At 42.9% G+C, this 11,184-nt stretch overlaps 1 protein-coding gene across 1 annotated transcript in view; it reads left to right on the top strand.

The window, feature by feature from the left end:
* The window catches only part of KIF3B (kinesin family member 3B), a 27,873-nt gene extending 16,774 nt beyond the window's left edge, over positions 1-11,099 (top strand). Inside the window, 9 exon segments of the mRNA XM_083146583.1 lie at positions 1,543-1,883; positions 1,885-3,013; positions 4,474-4,575; positions 4,659-4,781; positions 4,886-5,004; positions 6,341-6,454; positions 6,567-6,672; positions 7,066-7,244; positions 9,660-11,099. Of these exon segments, the coding sequence (XP_083002709.1) occupies positions 1,609-1,883; positions 1,885-3,013; positions 4,474-4,575; positions 4,659-4,781; positions 4,886-5,004; positions 6,341-6,454; positions 6,567-6,672; positions 7,066-7,244; positions 9,660-9,747 (2,235 nt within the window). The 5' untranslated portion in view covers positions 1,543-1,608 and the 3' untranslated portion in view covers positions 9,748-11,099.
* The last annotated feature ends 85 nt before the right edge of the window (positions 11,100-11,184 follow it).

Raw genomic sequence — 11,184 nt, 5'->3', positions numbered from 1 at the left:
ATGGGAGTTCTAGTGAATATGGGTTGTTGCCCATAGCAACCTATCAGAATCTACTTCATTTTTATTTAGCACCTTCTAGAACATGGATGGGGGAACCTTTGGTCCTCCAGTTGTGGTTGAACTACACATCCCAGCATGCCCTGCTACATTTTTGCTATTTGGCTATGCTGAAAATGCTATAGGTCATGCTGGGATATGCAGTTCAACAACAGCTGGAGGGCCAAAGGTTCCCCATCTCTGTTCTAGAAGATAATAGATACAATCTGATTGGTTGCCTATAGCAACACCCCATCTTCAATAGAACTCTCATTTACATAAATCAGGCATGTCCAGACTATGGCCCTCCAGCTGTTGGGAAACTACACATCCCAGCATGCCTTGCTATAGTTTTAGCATTTCCTAACAGCAAAACTGTGGCAAGGCATGATGGGACGTGTAGTTTCACAACAGCTGAAGGGCCACAGTTTGGACATGCCTGACGTAAATAAACCCCAGGGTCTCCAGAACTGAACAACTTACTTCAGGTGACCTATAAAAATAACAGTATACCCTCCCACAAATGCAACTTTTTTTTTTTTAATAAATGTCATTATTTTTAAATAAGTAATCTTAAGTGTAGGAAAAGTTTTGACTTGTAGAAACCGTTTAATACACAAAGCAACTTATTAAAATAATACAAATGTAACCAAATGTAATTCAATATGATTAAAGTTTATTTGAACCCTGTTTCATGCAATACAAAATAATGCACCTGTGATATATTGTAAATGCAATATCAATTAAAAAAAAAAAAATTCAAATGCCATGACATGTTTTAAGTTGCTCGTCTAAACAAATCATACAATTTACAAGCTTTTAAGTATTTTGCATGAACTGAAAAACCGTTGAAAAATCCTCTTTCGTAGATGAGCTCTCAAGTGTAGCAATATTTATATGGTCATTAAGGGCCTTTTCTGATTACACTAAAAAACCATTATAGCCAAACTGGCAGAGATCCATAATGCAATTATAAGAATTTTTTTTTTTTTTTATGTGTATTCAACAGGTTACAGTATAAAAAGGAGGAATGAACACTGGTACATGTTCTGTAATAGCTTACACACATTTATAAACCTTCATGGTTTAGAACGGCATATTGGAAAAGATACCGCTGATTTCAGTCAGTAACAACCTTTTGCTCACTGTAATATTCTACCCAGATTCCTCTCCTCTCAGATTGCCCCCCTCCTTTCACATCTTTTTCTGTGACCCACTTTGCTGACACACTGACCTTGAGCAAAGCATGCAAAAGAGAGGGGGGGTCGGTGGTATACAGACAGCAGATGTTCTGTAGAGCTGATATATATACTCTACAAACCAGACTCTATAAGTATGCCAGCTTTGATGGAGGTATTCCTGAAACACGTTAATGTATTGATTACAAAACCGAGCATTGCTTTCTACCGTTATCTGTTTTCTGTGTTTTATATGTTTACAGCATATTCATGTGCATGCAGCACAGTATAAATAAACCTAATCTCAAGATTCTTGTTTATTATGTAGGGTGGTAAGTGGGCATTCCGGCTTGATAAGTGTCCCTGAGCACCAGACTGATTGCAGAAATACAGGATGTCAAAGCTAAAGAGCTCCGAGTCTGTGCGGGTTGTGGTGCGGTGCCGGCCTATGAACAGCAAGGAGATATCTGCAGGATATGACAAAGTGGTAAATGTGGACGTCAAGCTTGGCCAGGTGTCCGTACGAATTCAGAAAGGAGCCTCCAACGATTTGCCGAAAACCTTTACATTTGATGCAGTGTATGATAGTAATTCCAAGCAGGTGGAGTTGTATGATGAGACATTTAGGCCACTAGTGGATTCTGTCTTGCTTGGCTTCAATGGAACAATCTGCATATGGCCTATGCCAAACAGGAACTGGGAAAACCTTTACTATGGAAGGCCTACGGGGTGACCCTGAAAAAAGAGGGGTCATACCAAATTCATTTGAACACGTATTCACACACATTTCAAGGTCCCAAAACCAACAGTATCTGGTAAGGGCTTCATATCTAGAAATCTATCAGGAAGAAATCAGAGACCTTCTCTCTAAAGATCAATCAAAACGCTTGGAGCTTAAAGAAAGACCTGACACCGGTGTCTATGTCAAGGATCTTTCCTCTTTTGTCACTAAGAGCGTAAAGGAGATAGAACATGTTATGAATGTGGGAAATCAGAACCGCTCTGTTGGCGCCACCAACATGAATGAACACAGCTCACGCTCACATGCTATCTTCATGATCACCGTTGAATGCAGTGAACTCGGACTAGATGGTGAGAACCACATTCGTGTAGGAAAGCTGAATCTTGTCGATCTGGCAGGAAGTGAGCGACAAGCAAAGACTGGAGCTCAAGGGGAAAGGCTTAAAGAGGCCACAAAAATTAATCTGTCCCTCTCTGCACTAGGAAATGTTATATCTGCCCTTGTGGATGGCAAGAGCACTCACATACCATACCGAGATTCTAAGCTTACTAGGTTATTGCAAGACTCTCTAGGTGGCAATGCCAAAACGGTCATGGTAGCCAACATTGGACCTGCCTCGTATAATGTGGAGGAGACTTTGACCACTTTACGCTACTCTAACCGTGCCAAGAACATAAAGAACAAACCTCGAGTGAATGAAGACCCCAAGGATGCATTACTGCGGGAGTTCCAAGAGGAGATAGCAAGGCTGAAAGCACAGCTGGAAAAAAGGGTTGTGGTGAAAAGACATAGAAAAGGAAAAAGAAGACCGGGTATGGAGGACTCGGGAGATGACGAAGAGGAAGGAGACTCTTATGAGGGAGAGGATGAAGTGGAGGATAAAGAAGGCTATTGGAGGGAGCAGCAAGAGAAGCTAGAAATTGAGAAGAAGGCAATTGTAGAAGATCATAGTTTAGTGGCAGAAGAGAAACTGAAGCTTCTAAAGGAAAAGGAGAAGAAAATGAATGACTTAAAAAAAGAGAGAGAAGCCATGGAAATGTTGACGGCCAAAGTAAAGGTAAGGAGCGTGACCCCAGTACAGGCTACAGCTTGCTGATGTACTTCTGTAATAACGTTATGCAAGTAAATATAGCAACTATCTAACTTCTATCTTTTGCTGTAGAATAATAAAAGGTGATATCTAATTGGTTATTATAAGATACTGTACTATTGAGTTCTTTACCATGTGTTATCAAATAGGTTTGTTTTTCCTAAGAGCATGATTATGAGAAGCATCTCAGAGCCCACATTGTATATTGGGGCACAGTTGGTTTCCCACAGCGCTTGGTGCAGTACTACCTCTAGTGACACAATATTGGACATTAATCCATGTGCCTAATATAAAATACATGTTAATATATAAAACCGGGGCTGGACACGTTTCTCCATCAATTAAAAGCCAGGAGCAAAATTAAGAAGCCAGCAACTTTAGAACAGGCACTTTGTGTAAATTAAAACCATTTTGGGGGTTATAAAAGATGTGAATTAACTTATAAGCATCTGTATAAAATGAGCATCAATTCAATTCCAATCATATTGCATAGAATCTATCTTCTGTTGCCAACTTTTCCTTTGGCATTGTTATATGACTACCATCTTATCCAGTGCATTGTCTAATACTGGAAATTGCAGCCAACTCTCAGCTCTAGAACACTGTAGAACTCTAGAACCGTAACAACAGTGTCTGGAGCAGCACAACAAAAACACCGCCTTTTTTAGCGTTTCCAAATCGCAGCTCTAGGATCGTAGCACAGTGGCCCTTATTCTGCTCTGTGCGGATTTTTCCGCATGCGGTCGGACCGCCGATGGTTTCCGACTGCGCATGTGCAGAGGTCACTCTGCGCGTGTGCAGGCGATTTCGCCGCACGGATTCTTTATACGCCGCACAGGGGGCGTAGAGGGGCGTGAGGGGCTACTTAGCCTCATTACCCTATGCATACGCCCCCCGTTTCATGGGCGTTCCCATGCAAACGCGGGGCGTATGCATGGTAATGAGGCCGTGACGCGTGGGTACGGGGCGGGCATCTGACATCGCCGGATGTCAGCTGCCCGCCCCCATACATGTTTTCACACGGACAAGTGTCCGTGTGGTCTTGTGTTGCGGGACCTGGTGGAGCGTGCGGCCCTGCATTCGATGTTCGGCGACCATCGAATGCAGGGGCAGCTCCCAAGACGGAGGAGGCGTATCCCCGTCCAATTTCATGCGGATCGCCACATATCCGCGTACGGACGGCAGGTGGCGATCCGTATGGAAGGCGGGGATTCGCCTGCACGGTCGCGGCCGCATATTCTGATCGGGCCGCACCGATCAGAATAAGGCCCAGTGTGTGGGAGCCGTAGCAACCTGTGGCATGGTTGCTGGCATATGCACATGAGATGGGGGTTACAGAGATAGAAAATGGTCCAGTAACATTTTTCCAGCTCCATTATAATGACAACACCATATCACTAACAGTAATGTTGAGTCTTGTTTCTCAGGCCATGGAGAGTAAACTTCTTGTTGGTGGGAAGAATATAGTCGACCACACAAATGAACAACAGAAAGTCCTGGAGCAAAAGAGGCAGGAGATTGCTGAGCAGGCAAGTGCCAGGTTTGTTTTAAAGTCCATAGCATGAAAAGTGGGATGGTGTACACATGTCTGATTTGTCTCTATATCACTTAGAAACGTCGCGAGCGAGAGATGCAGCAGCAGATGGAGAGTCGTGATGAGGAGACCTTGGAGCTAAAGGAGACTTACAGCTCCTTACAGCAAGAGGTTGACATAAAGACAAAGAAGCTAAAAAAGGTGAGCTGTGAACGACTTTTTGTATAAAAAGGGTGTCTTGGGATAACTGTTTGGTTTGGGATTGTGGTTTGATTGGTCCTTATCACTAATACATTTTTTCCCAGCTCTTCTCCAAACTGCAGGCAGTAAAAGCCGAGATCCACGACTTACAGGAGGAGCACATAAAAGAGCGTCAAGAGCTGGAGCAGACACAGAATGAGCTTACCAGAGAGTTAAAATTAAAGTATGTTAGTGTTATGAGGTGGTGTGGGGAGTACAGCGGTCATTGTTAACGGGATCCTTTTGTCTTTATTATATGGATGTTTTGATAAAACAGAACTTTATCCTATATACAGTAGAAACAACAATGTTGTCATTTCTTTGGGAACCAATGACATTTCTGAGACACAAATACAAAGTGCCTAGATGATGTCACCGTTTTTTAGTGCATTGATATTCCACCTTGTTCTAAAAATAGTCCAGTGCACAAAATGGCTGCTTTCACTCAGGCGTTTCTGTAATATGTGCAATGTGTGCAGTGTACATGGACCCCCTGATCCCTGGGGGGCCACATCACACACACTGCACCAATGTTTTAATACTTACCTCTCCGGAGTTCCTGGCCGGCCGATGCATTTGTGGCAAAAATTGCTGACAAAATGGCTGCCATGTATGCGCAATACTGATTTTAGTCTCCGGATTATGGCGGGTGCCATGTTTCTAGAGACATGCGCTGTAGACTCCCGTACAATGCCAGAGTCTATGGTAGTGAGGAGAAGAGTGGGGCCACCTGGAGTCTGCACATGGGTCCTTTCCTCTCTTTAAGCGCCGCTGCCTCCACTGTATTTTAGACATGCTTGTACTTGTATATCTATCACTGTAGCATAATTATTCCTCAGACAGATCACATGAGGAGTCCTGGCCCAGGCTTCAGTGGTTATCAGCAGATGGGTAAACAGTCTGGTTGGCTGTGATTTTTCTTTTTTCTCTCTCACTGTTGAAACCCAGCAGAATGTGTGCGTCTGAATTATTTATCAGTCTGCTTTGTGATTGGAATTTTACTGCAGTGTATCCAAAACAGACTATTTTTGTGCTGTGCATGTGCAGTGGGGAATTCTATTATAGCTATACATGACACATGGTACAATTGCTAATACTTTTGTTAACACATTTTTGACTCAAAATCCTATTTGTCCATCAGGCTATGAACAACTTCTTGATGCAAAATCCCCCATAAACGCAATACCTTTACTGTATTATTGAATGCCATTCACAGTAATGAAGTGCAGAACCATCTGCCATGCTGAGAGCTGCCCCTCATTTACATAACTGATAATCTGGGAGAATTGTGTAAAGTGGCACAGGGGTAATGGCGCAGCATATGCTAAAACCCATAGAATCTTACACGATACTAGCTGCCATTATTAGCTAATTAAATATGTTTTTTTTTTCAATAACAGCAACTGTGGGGTAATCTGTGCGCCAAGTTTTAGCATAGCTTGTCATTTATTATTAAAAAGTATAATTAGGCTATTGTGCTTTGGTTTTTCTTAGTCTGACTGGTTGTCCATATTACACAGGCATCTGATCATTGAGAATTTCATTCCTATGGAAGAGAAAAATAAGATGATGAACAGGTGCTATTTTGAAGAGGAGGAGGATCAATGGAAGCTTCACCCAATCAGCAGGCTGGAGTGAGTGTCTTTTGCATGTCCCCATGTTACTTACATGTCCTGTATACTGTGCTGGTCTGAGCACACATTCTGTGGTCTGGTAATGTGGGCTCCTGATCATTCCCTTTTATAGTAATCAGCAGATGATGAAACGCCCGGTGTCTGCCATAGGATATAAGCGGCCATTGAGTCAACATGCCAAGCTTTCAATGATGGTGAGGCCGGACCCCAGATACCGGGTAAGCAGGAGAAACTGATTATAGATGATCAAATCATTCAATAGCATTTTAAGTATGACCCACGCTACTAATCTGTAAGGATGCCTCCTCTTGGGCCCCACCACATGCACAATGCAGTATTAAGCTGGGTGTACAGATTAAGGGGTAGATTTATTAAACTCGGTGAAGTGATAAACTGTCTGGTTTTTATCACCGGCCAATCAGCTCTTACCTGTAATTTTTCAAACCAAGCCTGTAACTTTACAGGTAGGAGCTGATTGGACGGTGGTAAAAACCAGACAGTTTATCACTTCACCAAGCTTAATAAATCTACCCCTCAGTTCTTTAAAATGTTGCTTTGTGCAAACAGGCTTGCTAGGGGAAATTACTATGTACATGATATTATTTGAACAGGCAGAAAACATTGTTCTTCTGGAACTTGATATGCCAAGTCGAACAACCCGTGAATATGAAGGTCCAGCAGTTGCCCCCAAGGTCCAGGCTGCTTTGGAAGCTGCTCTTCAGGATGAAGATGATCTTCAAGTAGATGCTTCAACATTTGAGAGTTCAGCCAGTAAAAAATCCAAAGCCAGGTAAATACCCTCTTAAGGCTTGAGGAAAGTTGGTAAAGAAAAAATGGTATGGGTCCTGCTGAATAAAGTTCCATAAGTAAGCAGCCACGAAAGTGACGTTTGCACCACCGTAGAAGTCTATTTCCCATGCACATTGGTCCTATTTTTGTTGCCCTTCATAAGAAAGCAGATTGGCCTACATAGAGATGCATCCGGCACACCAACCTGTTTTCTTTAGTGGTCTTATGACTGGTAGCAAAATCTATTTGACAAGAATAATAGAATTGTCTGGAAGTGGTGGTTCCTTCCAAATAAATGATGGATGTTGTAGAAATATACATTATATATTAGAAGATGCTACTTTGGATAGAGGTAATCTTGTCTTTGGAAATCAAATAACATTTGGGAATAAACACAATTTAGTTTATTGGGTATATTCAATGCCCTTACGGCGAGCAGTGCCGATATCTCGAGGTCAGTATTCAACTGACCCCCCCTTCATTCTCCGCTTCCACCTTGCTGGTTCTTTTCAGCGAGGTGGAAACGGTGAGTGTGGGCGTCAGAACCGCGAGGCTCGCCACTATATGCAGGGAGCTCTCTGCATTTGTGGCGAAGCTCGCCGTTCCAGAGGATTTCCCCAAAACATTGTATGCAGCGAGGGGGTTAGACCGCGAGGATGGCTTGTTTTCAGCAATCCTCGCCGCACAAAGCTGGTGACATTGAATACTGCCCTATATGTATATTTCACAAGCCTAAATTTTAGCATTTAGTGATCTGTTCCATGTATGTATTATTTTACATGTGATGGCTGTGTCTGACTATCTTGCATTTTACATTTATTAATGTGCTGGAGCAGATGCTTACTGTAAAACAATTAGAATCAGTCCTGTTGACCAGGGGCCTAACTAGATATTTGTAGGCCCCATAGCAAAATTTTGTAAGGGCCCCCTATTTATTAACTGATGGTGACAAATGTATGTAAAACATATTACTTAAGGTGCCCATACACGGTGCGATGAGCGTACCTGTTATGGGTTGCATCGCAACGCATGCGATTTGCATGCAATGTGATGAGCAGGCAGTACAAAAAGTATGTGCAGCACATAGTTTTTGGTACTTGTTTCCTAGCACGCCGCCCGTCGAGGGTCATCGCATACCTTAAGTTAAGGTTTTCGACCGATGCGATTTTTGGGCTATTTTTAGCCTTTTTTCCGACAATTAAAAAATCACGTCCATCGCATGCCTTAACTTAAGGTATGCGATGCAACTGACGCGATTTAACATTGAATGCATTGTATTCAATGTTAAATTCCTATGTAAAATCGGGTCCATCGTATGCCATTATAGTGGCATACAATGCGACCGATGCAATGGACTCGATTTTATATAAGGAACAATGTTAAATGGCCCAATGGACCCGATTTTTGATTGTATACTCACCCTGATGGGCAATTTGTATGTGAAATGCCCCCCATTGTTAACGCCACCCCACGATGAACGTCAACCCGAAGTGTGGCGAGTGCAGCGGTATGCATCCTCCGACCTTTTCATACCCCCACTATCCACGTCCGCTCGCCCGAAGCGTGGCGAGTGGACGTGTAATACCTGTGAAGTAATGCGCGTGCGCTCGCCACGCTATATAAAATCTTCTCCACACCGACGTGGATAGTGGGGGTATGAAAAGGTTGGAGGACGTGTATAAAACTACACATCCCAACATGCTTTGCCATAGTTTTAGCATTCCCTAATAGCAAAAATGTGGCAATGCATGCTGGTACTTGTAGTTTTACAACAGCTGGAGGGCCATAGTTGGGACATGCCTGATCTAGACTTACAGGATCCATACAACTACTCTCCTACTAGCACATGGATAGATCAGTTGCTGGTTAGTTCATCCACACATGACATTGCATACAGACCTACAGATGGAGCCCCTCTCTTCCATTGCCGGCGCTCACCAGAACGTCCCCGCTGATGGGGAGGGACTCCATTAGACTGGGACGCGCAAACATCTCACACGCACGTGCGTCCCAGTCAGTCAGCGACTTGGCCCTAGGAGACGGGCAGGGTTAGGAGGGGGTTCGGGGAGGTGGCGGGGAGCTCAGTCGGAATGGGGCGCGCAAGCGTCTCGTGCGCGCACCGCCCTTTCCGGCGGCTGCAAGCATGAGAGGGACTCCATCTGTATAATGATTATTGGCTATGTCATATCAGACAGTCTTAATTTGTATAGCCGGGAAAAATGTGATGAGAGGAGTAGTCCACAGTATAAATAGAAGTAGACAGATTATAGACAACAGGAGTGTTTATGTGTCTGTAAGGATATTGGCTCTATCACAGGGCATCAGTGGTTCAGTGAGCAGTACCCACGGTCATTGGTACGTAGCCTGCCTATTTTACTAGGCTTTACCTTTTATATATTTTATCTATTATTTTTAGACCTAAGACTGGACGAAGGACCGGCACGACCCCAAGTCCTTCTGGATCTTCACATTTCCCACAGTCACGGGGTTTGGTTCCAAAGTAATTCATGAAGAGATTTCATTACACAGACTTGTGACTTTGTGAATGAAGTATTCGGAATGACGGACAGAATATGAACTGCACGGAGGGCACATCGCGGCCCATTCTAATTGGGCAGGCTTTGGGGAGGTGAAGATAGGTCTTTCCCTTACAGCAGCCTAGCCAACAGCACCAGACATCAGCGTTGAGAACGCCTGAGCTTGGCATGAATTTCGGCTTTGTGGAAAGTGTGTCTACGTAGGAATATTACTTCATTTTTAATAATAAAAGGACAAGGAGACCAGAAGTGTATAATGTTACAAAGATATAACTTTGGAGTATTGTATGTACAAATATAATGTACTTGCATAAATACTCGTCTCTCTGCACTGATCTCTCTGTTCCCTAACCTTTCTTTGTGGATATTTATAGATTTTTTTACTTAGATTTATATTTAATCATCCTCTTTTTATAATGTATATTAGTGGTTTTTTTTTGTTTTGTTTTTTTTTTTCCCCCCTGTTCTTAAGTTTTCTCATCTGATTGCAACTTGTGTTCTTCCTTGGTGACCACTCTCTCCAGAATTTCCTTCCATCTCAGGAATGATGGACATTGGGGGTTATTCTGGTTCACTGGCAAAGGCAAATTTCTTCTCAAATGGACAAAACCATGTGCACTGCAGGTGGGGCAGATGTAACATGTGCAGACAGAATAAAATTTGGGTGGGGTTTTACTTCAAAGTGAGATCTATATTGCTGTGTAAAAATAAAGCAGTCAGTATTTTCCCTGCACAGAAACAAAATAACTCGCCCAAATCTAACTCTCTCTGCACAAGTTACATCTGCCCCACCTGCAGTGCATATGGTTTTGGCCATTTGAGAAGAAATGTGCCTTTGCGAGTGAACCAGAATAAGGGCCATAGAGTGAGGTGCTAATTACATGTTCACTCCATGCAGACTGGAGGTTATGGAGGGTCCTTCAGGCAATTCATTAGTTGGATCCTGGGATTGTGCTGCTTAGTAGAAATGCCCCATTTCATATAGTCTGTCATTTTGCTGCTCTGTAATGTGAATGCACATGATTTAATATTGAATGTTTTCAAGTCTACACACAGCACTTACTTGCTCCTGACACTGTTTTAGTCCATTCATATTCTCTGCTATGGTTTGTTCTTGTTTCTTTTTGTGCTGGAGATGCAATGTGATAGGGAGATGCTGCAGCTTTTCAGCCTAACCTAAAGAAGCCATAAGTACTGTGAATTTTATACAATGATACAAAGCAGTTTATTGGCTAAAACAGTCTAGGAATAAGAATGCAGATCTATTTATTGTGCCCTTGTCTATTGGTGAATGTAAATAAAATCTCTACTGCACAGTCTCCTTTCATGGAATATTCCCAGCTTATTTCTCCTCCAACAGTGCTTTCCTTATTTGAATAAATAGCTAACCGATCCCATTGGAGA

The sequence above is a fragment of the Crinia signifera genome, chromosome 6 (assembly GCF_055691185.1).
Source record: "Crinia signifera chromosome 6, ASM5569118v1, whole genome shotgun sequence".
Taxonomy (NCBI): Eukaryota; Metazoa; Chordata; class Amphibia; order Anura; family Myobatrachidae; genus Crinia; species Crinia signifera.
This window is presented reverse-complemented; position numbering and strand designations above follow the sequence as displayed.